This window comes from Erpetoichthys calabaricus, chromosome 9, assembly GCF_900747795.2.
Source record: "Erpetoichthys calabaricus chromosome 9, fErpCal1.3, whole genome shotgun sequence".
NCBI lineage: Eukaryota > Metazoa > Chordata > Cladistia > Polypteriformes > Polypteridae > Erpetoichthys > Erpetoichthys calabaricus.
In genome coordinates, this window is record NC_041402.2 from 109329347 (window position 1) to 109347037 (window position 17691).

Below are 17691 nucleotides of genomic sequence, written 5' to 3' on the forward strand. Positions count from 1 at the left end.
GCGACAACTTTAGCCAACAGCATTTGCAGTAAATAGTTGTTTGGTCCACATCCGACCTTTTAAAACCAAAGTATCTCCAGACAACACATATGGCTTTTTTCTGCAAAAGTTCTTCTGTGTCATCATGTTCAACTTTATCGTCTGACGCAGCTTCAGTTTCGGAATGTTCTCCGTCCATTTTCACCGCTCAATACCTCCACTAATGCATGTACTCCATTGCATGCGTGTTTAGCGGTGTAGCAGTGAAAAAGGTCCCCCCTTAAACAGTTTCCCACTGCACCACGTTCTGAACGTTGTTTAGGCCATTTAAACTGGTGTTGCGGTATAAGAAAAATCCATATCATAACAAAAAAAAAAAAACGGTTTTCGGTATGAACCAGTATACCTCCCAGCCCCAGATAATATTTAATCTCAGGTTCTTAAGGAGGTTAGTGAGTACATATATAAATCCTTAATGCAAATTTTTAGGAAGTCACTGTTATATTAAGAGTTGACCAAGAAGATCAAAGCAAACATGGGCCAATAAGCTTAACGTTCATCACAAGTAAACTAATGGAAGGAATTATTAACGATAAGATTAAGTAACTAATAGCAAGAACAGTAGTTTTTCAGAACAGTCAGCATGGGTTCAGAAGAGGGATGTCATGTTTTACCAACATGCTGGTATTCTATAAGGAAGCAACAAAAGAATATGGCCAAAGTGGAGCATACGATATTATTTATCTTGACTTTCAGAAAGCATTTGATAATGTGGCACATAAAATCAAATAAAATGTGGGAATTCAGGGTGGTTGTTGATGGGTGCCAAATTGGCTCAGACACAGGAAGCAGAGGGTTATGGTGCGAGGAACCAGAATTGGCTAGTGTTAAAGAGCACTGTTCCCCAGGGGTCAGACCTAGGGCCGCTGCTATTTTTAATATATGCTGTATATATGTGTATGTATATTATATATATATATTTATCTATTTATAAGAAGGATTTAGGAGTCGTAGCAGACTTGACACTATCAACTGCCAGACTGCGTTCAGAAGCTATTACGAATGCTAACATAATGTTAGGTTATATAGCATGATGTATAGAGTACACGTCCTATGCTCAAGCTTTATAACACAATGATGAGGCCTCATCTGGGGTACTGCATACAGTTTTGGTCTGCAGGCCACAAAAATAACAAAGCAGGACTAGAAAACATCTGGAGAAGAGTGGCCAGGCTGATTCCAGGGCTACTGGGGATGAATTATGAGGAAAGATTATAAGAGCTGAGCTTTTTCAGTTTATGCAAAAGAAGATTAAGGTGAGACGTGATTTAAGACAGACAGAAGAGCAGCTTCAGCGACAGACTGCTGTCACTGTCCTGCTCCACTGACAGATTGAGGAGATCGTTCCTCCCCCAAACTATGCGACTCTTCAATTCCACCCAGGGGGGTTAACGTTAACATTTAACATTATACAAAGTTTTTGTCTGTTTTTCACCTGCATTATTATCATTCTTTAATTTAATATTATTTATTGTATCATTATGCTGCTGGAGAAAGTGAATTTCCCATTGGGATTAATAATCTATCTATCTATCTAAGTGTTTAAATTATGAAGAGAATTAGTACAGTGGATCAAGATTGTTATTTTAAAATGAGTTCCTTAAAATCACAGGGACACAATTTGAAACATGTTAAGTAGCAAGTTTTTCTTTACACAGGGAACCACAGACACATGGAATAAGCTACCATGTAGTGTGGTAAATAGTAGGATTTTCGCAACTAGAAAGTAGAAGCCATAGAAGCTATTTTGGAAAAATTAAGTGAAAAGGACTGGTGAGCGTTGTTGATCTAGATTGTTCTAATGTTCTAAAAAGGATAAAAGAGCCTGAACAGAATTGATGGGAGGGAAATGAGAAGAATGACAGTGATAAAGAAGTCTGGAAGATTTGTATATATATAAAAAAAAAAAAAAAAAAAGCAGAGATGGGATTGTGAAAGAACTGGTGCAGCAAAGCAGAGACAAGGGGCCCCTTGGCAAAACACCAAGACGTTGGGAAAAAGGAGCACGGCTCACAGTGCTGCGGGCTGAATGCAAAGAAATGGAAGTGGGGACATGAGTCAGATAAGAAGGATGACTGTGCTTGCAGATGGACATGCTGAGGAGACCTCAGAGGGTGAGCAGAGGAGATGTAGGTTAAGAAGGGATGCACCAAGGCTTGTACTGGGTTATACCTACAGATCCTAACTTTTGTTTTGACCTTCTCTTTCAATATATTCATGGATAATTAATTTATGGAATTTCAACTTTGTACTGACTGTCCTGGATTATTTCTTTATTTGGTGGAGTGCACCACACTTTTGCCAGAGCTTGATTTTGTCTGGAAATAAAAAGCACTAAGCACTCTGTACCATCTCTTCCTTTGACTGTGGGTCATCATTGCCCAGTTCATCCTCAGTTTATGCCTATGCTTGCTGGGAGATGTGGAGGAGAAAAGAAGGAGGATGAAAGAAAAAATAATTGTGCATTTGTTTGTGGATATACTGTGATAGAAGAAAAAGGAATAAAAAGAAATTCTTGTGAAAACGTGTCACCAGTGTGCTCGTTTTTGGATTTGAGGAGCAACAGTTCACCACAACGTCCACTACACACACATATTATATATATATATATATATATATATATATATATATATATATATATATATATATATATATATATATATACACACATACATACACAGTACTGTGCAAAAGTTTTAGGCAGGTGTGGAAAAAATGCTGTAAACAAAGAATGCTTTCAAAAATGGAAATGTTAATCATTTATTTTCATCAATCAACAAAATGCAGTGAATGAACAAAAGAGAAATCTAAATCAAATCAATATTTGGTGTGACCACCCTTTGCCTTCAAACCAGCATCAATTCTTCTAGGTACACTTGCACACAGTTTTTGAAGGAACTCGGCTGGTAGGTTGTTCCAAAAAATCTTGGGAGAACTAACCACAGATCTTCTGTGGATGTAGGCTTCCTCACATCCTTCTGTCTCTTCATGTAATCACAGACACACTCGATGATGTTGAGATCAGGGCTCTGTGGGGGCCATACCATCTTTTTTACGCTGAAGACAGTTCTTAATGACTTTGGCTGTATGTTTGGGGTTGTTGTCCTGCTGCAGAATAAATTTGGGGCCAATCATACGCCTCCCTGATGGTATTGCATGAAGGATAAGTATCTGCCTGTTTTTCTCAGCATTGAGAACACCATTAATCCTGACCAAATCTCCAACTCCATTTGCAGCAATGCAGCCCCAAACATTCAAGGAACCTCCACCATGCTTCACTGTTGCCTGCAGACACTCATTATTGTACGGCTCTCCAGCCCTTCGACGAACAAACTGCCTTCTGCTACAGCCAAATATTTCAAATTTTGACTCATCAGTCCAGAGCACCTGCTGCCATTTTTCTGCACCCCAGTTCCTATGTTTTCGTGCATACTTGAGTCGCTTGGCCTTGTTTCCATGTCGGAGGTATGGCTTTTTGGCTGCAACTCTTCCATGAAGACCACTTCTGGCCAGACTTCTCCGGACAGTAGATGGGTGTACCTGGGTCCCACTGGTTTCTGCCAGTTCTGAGCTGATGCCACTGCTGGACATCTTCCGATTTCGAAGGGTAATAAGCTTGATGTGTCTTTCATCTGCTGCACTAAGTATCCTTGGCCAACCACTGCGTCTATGATCCTCAATGTTGCCCGTTTCTTTGTGCTTCTTCAAAAGAGCTTGAACAGCACATCTTGAAACCCTAGTCTGCTTTGAAATCTTTGTCTGGGAGAGACCTTGCTGATGCAGTATAACTACCTTGTATCTTGTTGCTGTGCTCAATCTTGCCATGACATGAAACTGTCTTCCACAACCTCACCTTGGTAGCAGAGTTTGGCTGTTCCTCACCCAGTTTTAAGCCTCCTACACATCTGTTTCTGTTTCAGTTAATGACTGTGTTTCAACCTACGTGTGACATTGATGATCATTAGCACCTGTTTGGTATAATTGGTTGATCATACACCTGACTATAATCCCACAAAATCCCTGACTTTGTGCAAGTGTTCCTATAAGAATTGATGCTGGTTTGAAGGCAAAAGGTAGTAACACCAAATATTGATTTGATTTAGATTTTTCTTTTGTTCGCTCACTTTGCATTTTGTAAATTGATAACAATAAACAATCATTATTTATATTTCTGAAAGCATTCTTTGTTTACAGCATTTTTTCACACCTGCCTAAAACTTTTGCACAGTACTGTATATATAAAATGAAAAACTCATATAAACATACACACACACACAAGCTTGTGTCACCGAATTGCAAGTGAGACAGGAGATAAGACCAGGTTTCCAAGGAAAAATAACTTTATTACTGAGTAGGCAGGAGCAGCCTCAAGGCTTTATACAAAACACGGTTCTTTCCTCAGCATACAAGCACACCCGTTACAAGCAATCATCCTACTTTAGTTCCCTTCTTCAGATTAAAAAAAACACAAAGTCTTTTTTGTCGAGCAGGTTCACCACCTCGGAGGCACTGGCGGGTGTGGACATAGTCTGGAGGAGAGAGGACAGGTCAGTGCTCAGCTTTAAATGTTCTAAACATTGTACGACAAGCATGTTATGTGGTAAGCTTGCAAACCTGAAGCTAAACCCACAGAGATTAAGTTAAGAGTGTACTTCTTTCCCATTGAAATACTAAGAGGGAGTTTTTTGAAGGGCAGCTGTGTTACTTTGCCATTAGTTCACTGTTTAACAGAGTGTCAGGTTGCAGCCACCTATGGCAGTCGGTAGGAAAATGCTGCAGAGCAGCTTCGTAGCTGTCTTTGCGCAACTGCCGTTGCCATCAGAGATGAATTGGTGGCATCACCAGTCACAATATATACATGTCAAATTCCGTTAAAACAGTGGGGTCGTTTTTAACAATTTTTTGGTACTGGATAATATCCTATAGAACTAATGTGTAAAAAAAAAAACAAACTCATTACAGTGAAGTCAGGTTTAAATTGTGATTCAGTAGCTCTGGCAAATAGCCAATTAAATTGCTCATTTATGTCATTTTGTTTACTCCACAACTGTTACACTCTTGCAGGTGCAGAACCTGAGAAAGGTTTCTGCAGACCGTTTCAATGTGGGTGTATCTAAGGTCAAATGTCTAATGGGACAAATGTCAATCAAATTCGACTCCAGCTGTACTTGCAGAACTCTGGTGGTACACCGCAGCTAGATTCTTGTTGTTTATTTCCAGGTTTCTAAAGGTACAGTATGGTTTGACTTCGCTGAACACATTGATCAGATTGGGGATTCATTTTTGGATTGCCCAACAGGAAAAGTGCTGACTGCTGAGCTTCCCATGTGCTTATGGTTCTCAAGAATTTTCCAAAGTATTTAATAAATTTCCTGATATTTTACTCTAAAACACCAGCACACCATAATCTTTTTTTAAAAAAATGTTGCATTTAAATGTGTTTTTGAATATTGTGCTTGCAAAATAAGCATCAAACAATTCTGATTTACGAATGTGATCTTCGATTTCTCAAACAAACTTTTTATCATGATCCTTTTATGTAAAACTATTACAGGTATTTTTAAAAAAAAAGAAAAAAGGTGACTCACAAAAGAACGGACAGCAGATGGACAGAACCGGTCAATCCATTAGGCAACGTCACCGGAAGTGCACCGTTTTTCAAAGGTAAGGGCTGTATGCGCCAGACACTAAGGGGCGTGTCGTTTATGTAACTCTAAGCAGTGCTGACTTGGGAAAGTTTGCATTATGGATGCTAAGAGGTACTGCTTTAGTAACTAAAGGAGCATACATTCCAGACACTGAGGGGAACCGCCAATTCCCCACCCCAGCCATACCTTGACATCTAATAATGCTGACTATACGCTGTGGACACTGAAGGGTGATGTTTATGAATCTAAACCAATTTACTTTACAGAAAAACTTAATACTATATTATTAACTTAAAACTTAATGCTGTAGAAGAAAATAGCTTTGTCAACTGAAAGACCATGCTATGTTTCAACTACATTATAATGAAATCCCTGTTGTAATTCACTACTTTTTCAGTCTTGAGCACTTCGTTCTAATGGAATTTAACTTGTGTATGTGTATCTATGTATATATAAAGGTGGAATCCCATTGTAACGAAATTCATGAGACCATAAAAATATTTTTGTTATAACAAATATGAGGAAGATACATATACCTGTACTATTGTGACTGGGGTCACTGATGATCCACTATCTCTAACAGCAGTTGTGCAAGGACAGCTTCATAGCTGCTCTGCTCAATCTGGAAAATAGTAAACCATGGGCAAAGAAATTGGTTGTCCTATATAGGATCAGGCTTACCACGTAACATGCTTGTCACATGACATTCAGAACATTTAACACCCAACTTGGAATCACCTTTCTGTCTTTTGAGCAACTAACTCTGTGACCCAAGCTTGACAATACCTGTATAAAATCAATAGTGCTTCTTAAACTGCAAAAAGTATTTTATTTGAAAATGAGACATTAGATGTAACTTTTTTTTATACAAATACAGGTATGAATACTGAATAAAAATAAGAGATTATATGTAACTTTTTGTTTTTTATAGAAATATAAATTTGCTATTTGTTTTTCATTCAGGTATCTTTAACTTTGTCTTCTAGGTTTTTGCGATCCTTCAAAATTGTTGACAGCATTGAAGGCATGATTCTGAATGCTTTCACAATCTCATTTTTCTTCATTCTGGAATCAACGTTTTCCTGGACTATTAATTTTTTCTGTCAGCATAAAGCGATGTCATTTTTCACTTTCTTTGATCATTGCAAAGAAAACTTTGAGTAGCATTATGAAACTCAACACCTCCAATATCATCCACATGACACAATTACCCACACAGATGCTAAATGGAGCACAGATTCAGAATTCAACTATGTGTATGATGTTGCGCCTACACTTTCACTGAGCCTTGCCAAGACTGGATATTTTGCAAAAGACCTTTACTTTCTTTTGGTCTAGCAAGAAAGAGGAAGCCTGTTGCAGGTGTAGGCACAGCATGGAGTATTTTTTGCATTGAATTATAATCTTCAGTAGCCATATTTGGTCAAAAAAATGTTTGTTATACTGAAATTTTAATTTTGTTAAAACGAATTCCATCTAACATGATGTTGGATGAATGTTTGCCCATGCCAACAAAAAGTATTTGTCATTCTGAAAGTTTTGTTACTTCACTATTCGCTATAGTGGGATTTGACCTGTATATATTATATATTAGGCCTGGGAAAGTTAATGCATTCATTATTGCAATTAGTGTGGACTGTTAAACATGTTAAAAAATATTGTCGCTTCCAGAGCCAGCAATAAGGCAAACACCTCAGGCAATTTTTTTAACCTTACAAAACAATAATACAAAAAAGTGTGTACCTAAAGAATTACAAACGCATCCAGTACCATATTTATATACTACCTTTACGAATGAAATAAAATTTTCATTTAAAGGTTTATCATTTTGTATTACACAGTTAACAATGATACACCACATATCAATACGTAGCACTGGTGTTAATTTTCTTGATTTATACATATTGACATTGGTGCAAGGGAGAGGGAGGAAAGGTAGTTTATGGCAGTCCTGGTGTAATACTAGCGAAACTTTGAGAAGACAAAACTTATGCTCCTCTTTTTTTTATTTCATGCTTTTTTTTTTAATTTCATGTTTCTTTAAGAATATTGAATCAATGTCATATCACGTAAGTATTAAATAAGTTATCTTTAAATGAATCAAAATAACTCTACGTTACTTCTGTATTTAAATTGCCAGTCTGCCAGCCAGCTAAGACTGTAATGATTACCCCTATTCATTATTCCAGTTTGCAGTATCTTCACTAATTTATGCAGAGCATGCAACATAAGCATCCAAGTAATGCACGGTGTCAGTTTTTAAGCGAGATAACAGCTACGTAGATCTTTCTTAGTGTGCCAGGAGCAAAGGCAGAACAGTATTTTCCAATCATTTTTCTGTGGTAGCATACTTATTGTAATCCAAAAAATCCCAAGGCACACCATGATTCTACCAACCAAAAATGCATTAAATCTCTTAAATGTGTAAAATTGCCCAAAGGGGCCAGACAGGGGCTGACAAAAAAAAGCAGCTTGGAAATTGCCGTTCGCAGACAACACTAACTGACCACTTTAGACGCATTTCCCAGCTGCTTTGTCCTTTGGCCAACTCAGACACAGGTGGTCCTCTCTATGCTTCACTCCTATGACCCTGGGTCAGAGGAAACTCGCATGCCCACTGGCCTTCGGCTCTGGGAGAGTCGTTTGCAAACCTGCACACAAGGCAGATGGACCCCCGTCACGTGTCCTGGCTGCTAAAATGCTTTCTAAGTGCTGTGTCTGCAAAATGGCAATCACAGAGATGCTTTTATGCTGGCTCATCCAGGTAGTTCCATCCTCCTTAGACAAGTCTTGACCACCTAAGGAACATGTCTCTCTCAGGTCTTAACATATATACAATAGACCCCCACGAAGACATGGTTCACGGTTCGCGGCTTCAGTTGTTCGCGGATTTTTCCTTAGAACCTAACTAATAATTGCTAGCGGAAACCGCAAATATCCTCCGCAATTTTTTATGCCTTTTTTCGTGGTAATACTGCACTGCAGAGAGAACAGGAAGCAACCATAGAGGAAAATGCGGCTTGGGATGGTGAAAGTAGACAATCCGAGAGCGTACTCTACTAGAATTTGAAACTAACTCCCAGCAGTCCCTGCAGTGGCTCCAATTGGTCTTCTGCTGAGGGTGCAGGGGCTGTTGGGGTCAAAGGATATCAGCGCAGCTTTTAAAAATGGGGGCCGGTGACCAAAAGAAAAAAAAAAGTTTTTTGTAATTTGTGTTTCAAGTTCCTCTCTCTCTACTTGCCTTCTGTTGGGTTACCTGTACTTATTTGGTTTGTCTGGGATCGTTTCGTGGTTGGGGTCTAGATTGTCTGACGTCTGCCTGGGTACATGAGGACTGTAAGTAGATTCATTACTATCCTGCGAAGAAAGGAGTGCTCCTGAATCCGTCCACCCATCTTCACCATTTCAGGAACTACCGGTAGGACTATCTTTACATTCCCATTCAACATGCGGATCTCTGGACTATCCATCTTCATCATTACATTTCATCTGTTGCCGTTTTTCATGGACTTTACTGTGTGTGTTTTGTTGGTGCTTTGTTGTATTTAATGTATAATCACTGTAAGGGGAACAGGTGTGGTATCGTTGTTTTCATTTGTTTTCATTACATTCTTTATTTGCTGTTTGATTACCGGTTTGCTTTGTTTTTGTCACTGTGAGTGCGTGCAGGTCGGGTCAAGGCTGGGTGCGTCCCTGGAATCTCCATCATAAAAATAAATAAATCACCATTTTCTCAACGGTGTAAATCTTAGCGGTACCGGACCGCTACAGCTTTATTCATTTCTCCTTGCTGCAGATTGACTGCTGCCATGTGACACATCTCCAGCTGAGTGTTCTTGTGTTTTCCATTTTATTCGTCTTAATCCTTAAACTGCCGCAACCGGCTATAGTTGGTTCCCAGTGCAATTTACCAGCACACCACGTCAGTGCCGTACATTCGTTGAGCAGCCAGCTCATGACCACTGCCGGCCCCTGCAGCACTGCAGCCTCAATGTCTCTGGGATTCAGCCGCTGCACTAGACTAGCCTGCCAGCGTCAGCATTTACTTCTGTGTGCTTGCGTCCAGCCAGTTCAAGCGCAGTTGGCTCGGTGATTTACTGAATTTCAACAATGACGTCAGTTGCACCTTGTACATATTGTTCCAATAGTTTTTTAAATAGTTTTTACAGTTCATTGGCAGTGTGTAAAATGATCAGTGTTGCAGTAATTGTGATGCTTTTTGCATGAAAAAAAATGTGTTCCATTAAAACTTCACTTTTTCTTTGTGAATTGTGACGTTTACTTAAAAAGTGCAGCAAAAAAGTATTTGTTACCCAGGGATGCATTAACCCCCAAATCTGTGGCAGTTTAAGGGTTAAAAGCCCCAAGATGCTGCTGAAACGCCCTGCACCTTCTAAGGCTTCTGTCAATGAAAACACGCTTGCATGACTTATAGTACATATAGTAGTAACATTGGTATTTTACATTCTAGCACTGCAGGTGACATATCAGTACAGTACTGTACAGTATATGGGTTTACCTTTACATTCTTTTTTTAGGTAATATATTAAGCTGAGGTTGAAATGAAATTAAAGTTTTTTGGGGCATATTTAGGGTTCAAACTATAAAAATAGGCATTTTTTTAACCACATCTATAATTAGTGTTTTTTCACAATTCGTGGGTGCTCTAGGAACGTAACCCCCGCGAATTTCGAAGGTGTACTGTATAAAATAGACTTAGCAATTTCTATGTATGCACAAAATTTTTAATTAGTTTACCTGATACTTTATCAACATTAACCATGAAGCACTTCAATCCAGGGTTTGAAGGCCCTTCATATATATATTTGTGAAACCAATCTTCACCAGTCTTCATAGCAGATTTTCATAGTGCAAAGTACTATAGTAGCTGTTGTGGTATAACATTTTGTCAGTCAAAGCAAATGTAATATTAGTTGTTTTGTTTCATTGATATGATTTCATGTCTAATCCAAGAGTCTTTAGCACTGAGTCAGAAGTGAATTTTATGACAGGGTTGAGGGAAGTGCTTAAAACCAGTTTGGCAAATGATTCTCTGCAGGACTATCTCAATCAACCTCCACAGGAAAGCCAAACTACCTAGCTGACAAGCTTCACTCAACAAATGGCTTTTGGTGGCTGGTGTGAAAATAAGCCAATAACTAGGGAAGATGCCACATCAGAATTTTATTGGTCTAAAGTTGTCTGTTTGGATTTGAATCAGAAGCCATTCTGAATCATGACACCTTCCTGGCAGTAGGATTTGAACAGAGAATGTATAAACTTGCTTGCGTAACCCCTTCCTCTCTCACACCACACCATCATGATGAAGGAGCATCTCACACACCATGGACTAAAAAGATGACCACACTGAGACACACAGCACAGCAGCCATATTGAGACCGGCATGCAACCTGTTCTGAAGAAAGCTGACAAAAAATGATGACTTAACTAGAGAAATTTTAAGTAACTAAGAAGTCTGTATACCGCCTGAAACTACACATCAGCATTTATCAGGTTGTATGGTTGCCAGTATTCAAATGTACTTTGCTTATTGTTATTTTATGATTATTATTAATAATAATTATTTAAAGTGTAACTTAACTCCTGCTTGTCTTTTACTCTATGTAATAGCCTGAGGTTATAGATGTAGAAGGGAAGGTGGGGAGAAACATACAAAATGTTCATCAACCTACATACAAAATTTCACAAAACAACAGTAGCATAGCTGGAAACTGAACCCAGGCCCTTACAGGTAGCTTTGCTGAGGACAATGCTCAAAAACATACATTTCTGGGATTCTTACTTGCAGAAACCAAAAGTTTTCAGGTGCTTGCAGAGTGGTTTGCTTCTCTTTTGAAATTCTTTTGCTTTCCATACACCATCTGCAAAAGATTTAATTGTGGGAGGAAGTACTGCTTCAGTTCGTTCCAGATACTGTAAAACACCACCTATATGGCTAGCATTCTTGTCTGTCAGTAGTAGTATAGATTTAGCTTTGTTTGATTCTTGTTCCATGTTACCCTGCGGGAAAATGAAAGCATCAAAATATAAGCAATATTTACCGTAATAATAAGCAGACACAGGTCAAACCATAAAACATGCAGATATATATAATACAAACATAATATGCTACCTATTATGTGACTAGCTTCCAGCCTACAGTAAGTAATGTCTGCCTAATATGAATCTGAATGGCTTAATATTTAACTAAATTTCTGTGCTAATCATGGATTGTTTGTAAGAAAAAAAACCCATATTTAAACACAAAACTTACTTTTACTGTAAATGCACCTGGTACTAGACAAATGTCTATGATTAGCTTTGGAGACATAAATTGTGATCTAAGGCAGTATGATCTGAAAAATTTTGGAAAGGTGGGATAGCTCCCAAATTAAGGTGTGCTTAAAAGTACTACTGGATGGCACTTGGCTAATGTACTCAGTTCTCATCTTTGGAAAAGCTGTTTCTTCAAATTTGCAGAAAACAAGGATCTGCAGTCTAAATAAACATTATTCAAGACACAAATGCAGAAAGCATGTCACTATTTTGGTTTATTTAGATGTACATGTGTTATGAATGTTGCTGGATGACAAGGAAAGTACCTTAGATCTGGGAGACTTCGGTGATACTCCATAGACATTTTGGAAAAGCCTGTGCTAGAGTATTTGATTAAACACGGTAAGAAAGAGAGTGATTAACTTGCCCACTCCAGAGACAGCAAAATAATTTAATGTGGGGTGAATGATCTTAGTTATTTAATTATCAGTTTACCTTTCTCTGTGCCGGTAATTAAATAAAACAATCAACAAGACATCTCTCAAGGGAGCTAAGTTAAATGTGTGATGGATTACTGTTTCACTTTCTGGCTGGGATGACAAAAATGAGAGAAATTCATAAATCTACTAAAGTCTACATTTACACTTTTAAATTCTCTGTTTGGGTTCAGAAATGGCCAAAGGCGGACTATAACCTAGACAAGTTTACAGAAATAAAATAATACAATTTATTTATAACATTAGGGGAACAGAAGATGGATATATGAAAGTGTACATATGTACATAGATACCATATATATATTTTTGTGAGGTTTCTGAATTCTTTTGGCTTCCCCCAACGGGATGACGCGTTGAAGCATGATTGCCATGTCTGTGGAGGGCTGCTTGTCTCTCACTGAGGCAACCGCAGGTTCACAGCGCAGCAGCATAGCACTGCGGAAGCAACTTCGAGCCGATTGCGGTTGCACTATAAGTGTCTGTCATCAATGGGTGATGCAAGGAACACCATAAATGCAAGGAACAGTGTAGCTTGGCCACTGACTTGGTCCTGACCCTGCCCATTTGCTGTGTCTATGAATCGGAGAGTGGAAGATCCCGCTTACAATAAATAACCGTGCTGTTTCTGTTTCAAGAAGAATAAAGCTAGTTTTGCTGAAGTACCTTATAAGACTCAGCCTTATGTTTTGGGGTGCAAGACAGTGACCTGTGCATATAAATATTTTATATATTTATATATATTTTATAGCGCTCGGTACCTTGTCCACCCTGGATATGACGAAAGGTTATTTGTAGATTCCCCTGATGGATGCGGCGAAAAAAAAAGACTGCATTTAATACCCTTGGTGGCCACTGGCAGTACCTCATCCTGCCCCTTGGGCTGTACGATGCTCCTGCAACTTTACAACATCTGGTGGATAGACTACTACTAGGAGTGGGCAGGAGGAGGAGTATAGGAACCTCATCAAGGACTTTGTTAAATGGTGCAACTCAAACCACCTACACCTGAACACCAGCAAAACCAAGGAGCTGGTGGTGGATTTTTGGACCCCGGTCCTCATGGACCCCGTGATCATCAGAGGTGACTGTGTGCAGAGGGTACAGAACTATAAATACCTGGGAGTGCAGCTGAATGATAAATTGGATTGGACTGCCAATACTGATGCTCTGTGTAAGAAAGGACAAAGCCGACTATACTTCCTTAGAAGACTGGCGTCCTTCAACATCTACTATTAGATGCTGCAGATGTTCTATTAGATGGTTGTGGCGAGTGCCCTCTTCTATGCCGTGGTGTGCTGGGGAGGCAGCATTAAGAAGAAGGACACCTCACGCCCGGACAAACTGGTGAGGAAGGCAGGCTCTATTGTTGGCATGGAGCTGGACAGTTTGACATCCGTGGCAGAGCGATGGGCGCTCAAAAGGCTCCTATCAATTATGGAGAATCCACTGCATCCACTAAACAGTGTCATCTTTAGACAGAAGAGCAGCTTCAGCGACAGACTGCTGTCAATGACCTGCTCCACAGACAGACTGAGGAGATCGTTCCTCCCCCAAACTAGATAGATAGATAGATAGATAGATAGATAGATAGATAGATAGATAGATAGATAGATAGATAGATAGATAGATAGATAGATAGATAGATAGATAGATAGATAGATAGATAGATAGATAGATAGATAGATAGATAGACAGACTTTATTAATCCCAAGGGGAAATTCACAAACTATGCGACTCTTCAATTCCACCCAGGGGGGTAAACGTTAACATTATTCAAAGTTATTGTCTTTTTTTTTACCTGCATTTTTATTACTCTTTAATATTGTTTTTGTATCAGTATGCTGCTGCTGGAGTATGTGAATTTCCCCTTGGGATTAATAAAGTATCTATCTATCTATCTGTCTACTCTTACCCCACAATGCCTACAGTGCTGCCTACCTCAATGACACTGTCATCAGTTCCACCACCAGAGTGGACCACGTAAAGCTGCCCTCTGCACAATCTGTGATGCAGGACTGCAGATCAACCCCTAGAAATGCCATTCTGGTTTGACCAAAGCCAAGTATCTCGGTTATGGGGTGGGTGGAGAACGCGTTCCAGCTACAGTGGTCCAGGACTGCAAACCAAGAGGTAGGTAAGGCTTTCTTAAGTCTAATGGGTTACTACCACTGGTTTGAGAATTCTATCTATCTATCTTGTGCCCCACTTCTCTGAGTAAGCCTGAACTGACAAGAAAGAAAGCACCCGATATGGTGACATGGACCATTTTGGCTGAAACCACTGTGACCTGAAAATAGCCCTGACGTCGGCTCCAGTTTTGTTGAGTCCTGACTTTTCTCTGCCTTTTTTCCACCAGCCTTGGAGCCATGTTGAGCCAAGTCGTCGAAGGAGCAAAACACCCTATCATATACTTCAGCCGAAAACTGCTGGACCAGGAGAAGAGGTATGCAGTGATTGAACAGGAGACCCTTGCCATAAAATGGGCCATCACCCAACTGCACTATTATTTGCTGTGCCAGGAATTCACCCTCATTATGGATCACACCCCCTTGCAGCAGCTCTGTTCTTGACAGGATTCAAACCACCGCATTACCTGCTGGTTCCTGAGTCTCCAACCCTATAAGTTAGAAGAGTTGCACAGGCGCAAGGCCCTCCATACCAATGCGTTTGGGCTAGGTCTGCTTGACCTGCTAGGCTCAAGCTGTGATGGTGTCATGCATGTGCTTTAGGTGACTGCCTCACTGGCTCTGTCGAGGTATGTAATAGTTTGCAGGGGCAATAGGAGGGCACTGCCACTAACACTGTCTTCTTTTTCTTTCTTTACAGCTCCGAGAACCCATCCGGTGAGGGCAAGCAGCTCTACCCTGGGTGTCCCAGAAGGAGGAATCACTTTTAGACCGAGCAAGCCGCTAGACGGTGTTCTCTAAAAGCTAGACCCTTGTAAGAATCTTTTAAAAAAAAACTCCTGTTATGGGATACATACGAAGATGCACTCTTTATGTTACTTATCAGCATTTTTTTTCCCTTCTCATCCTTGGACGAATAAAGAGGACGAACCAGTAGTCCCAAAAATTCTTTGCTTCCAAGTCTGTCATTGCCACACCAGACAACAATATGGTATATATAGATGAAAGATAATAACAAACAACACAAAACAAAATTACAAAAGATTAGTTTACATTTTCTCCTAATATATAAAATGGCATAAACTCTTATGAATTGTATCTTTTGGCATAGCCAGATGTTTATCTCGATTAAAAAAAAAGTCACATAGGTTATGAATTCTGATTTTTCAGTTCATGTGTTCAACATGGGTAAGTTCTTCAGACATAAACAAATTTGTTGGTAACCTTACAGCTCATTGACAAAGTGCTGTATGCCTCCTGTAAAGTGATTAATAAAATCAACTTTTTCATGTATACCTGCATGCCTCTGATATGTCATCAAGTAAAGCAAAGTGAGTTTGAAAAAAGAGAAGTGTCTGATTGCACCATCTCCATCTTTTTGAGTGACAGTGGACTCAATGGAAGATGACCCAGGAGGATTGCACTGTTGAAAAAAAAACCTCAATTTGCTAAAATGCATATTGATAAGCTACAATGCTTCTGGGAGAATTTCCTTTGGACAGAAGACACAAAACTGGAGCTTTCTATAAAGTCACATCAACTCTTTGTTCACAGACGATAAAAATGAAGCTTTCAAAGAAAAGAACACCATACTGACTGTAAAATATGCAGTAGGGCTGCTTTGCTGTTTCTGGCATGGGATGCCTTGGGTTTGTGCAGGGAACAATGAAATCTCAAGAGTATCAAGACATTCTGGAGCAATATATAGTGCCCAGTGTCAGACAGCTCCATCTCAGCCGCAGGTTGGATCCTCCAACAGGATAATGACCCAAAACACACAATTTAAAACACCCAAGAATGGCCAAGAACAAAACATTTGGCTATTCCGAAGAAGGTCATCTATGAGACCTAATATGAATCCTATCAAGTATCTAAGGAAAGAATTGAAACATGCAGTCTAGAGAAAACAACCTTCAAACCTGACATAGATGAAGCCGTTTTCTCAGGAACAGTGGGCCAAACTTCCTGGGTGCAGAAGTCTCATTGAGAGCTACATCAATCATTTGTTTGCAACGATTTCCTCCAAAGACTGTGCAACAAAATAATAGGTTATGGGTCCAATCATTTTTGTCCATGCCTTTTTCATTTGTGTTATTATTTGAAATAATTCTGTTGAACCAAAACTCTAAAGCAAAGTCTGATTCGTATTAAATACGGATAAAGATGGCTGCCAATTACTTACCAGTTTCAAGTCTTTTTGGAGACAATTGTCAGTTCATCTTTTTTTGTAGGGAGTACCAACAAATTTTTCCATATCTATAGTTGTTAATCTTGTCTTATACAGTGGCATTCATTTGCCCACAGCAGCAACTTGGGTCACTATGTCAAGTGTGTTGCCAACTTTTTCTGACTCTGGGCAACACAAAACACAGGTGCAGCCAACGGCCAAAACAGACTGAAACTTGTTGCAGCTTGTTTGACTGGCACATTGATAGTCTCCTAGTCAGTAGTGTTTGGACAGTTTTGCATAGCTAACAATGTCACAGCAGAGGAAGGGAGATTCTGCTGATGAAATAAGAGTTGTGCCCACTATTAATGACTTTAGGGGGAGGAGATAGTGGACAGCCAGACATATTGAACAAAAGCAGTAAAGGCAAGTATAATATTCTTGTGAGTGGGTGGCCCCCACATGATGAACAGGTGCACTTTATATGTTATTCCATGTCTTTCTTCCACTTTGGCACCCACATAAACAACCTCCTATCAAAAGTTCTACCTTTGAATACATTATACTGCTTCTATAGCTAGAAAAAAATTCAGTGCACTGCATATCACCATGTCTGATGTTATTTCCATTGCATGACACCTTGCACTCAGTGCATACGTGTCAAGCATAAACCAGTCCTTACGTGCGAGATGAATCAGATCAGACAGCCTTATCCAATGCAGTCATCAGCTGTCATGGCATTTCTTTGGATCTACTGATGCATACACCTCTCACGAAATAAATCACTCCTGATCACTCTTTCGAGGCTACTTTAATGTAACTCTTGTCACTGAGGCGGTCTTTTTACTAGACATGTGGCATGATCTCCTTGTTGTTACATTTGTTTCAGTTATGACGCATGGTGCACAGTGCCTGCTGCTGTGCTTTTCTGGAAGAGG

The 17691-nt window shown here is 39.5% G+C and overlaps 1 protein-coding gene across 1 annotated transcript in view; it reads right to left on the minus strand.

The window, feature by feature from the left end:
- Positions 1 to 17691, minus strand: part of tdrd12 (tudor domain containing 12) — a 725767-nt gene that overhangs the window by 196071 nt on the left and 512005 nt on the right. Inside the window, exon 19 of the mRNA XM_051932225.1 lies at positions 11491 to 11708. Within this exon, the coding sequence (XP_051788185.1) occupies positions 11491 to 11708 (218 nt within the window). The remainder of the gene's footprint in view (positions 1 to 11490; positions 11709 to 17691) is intronic.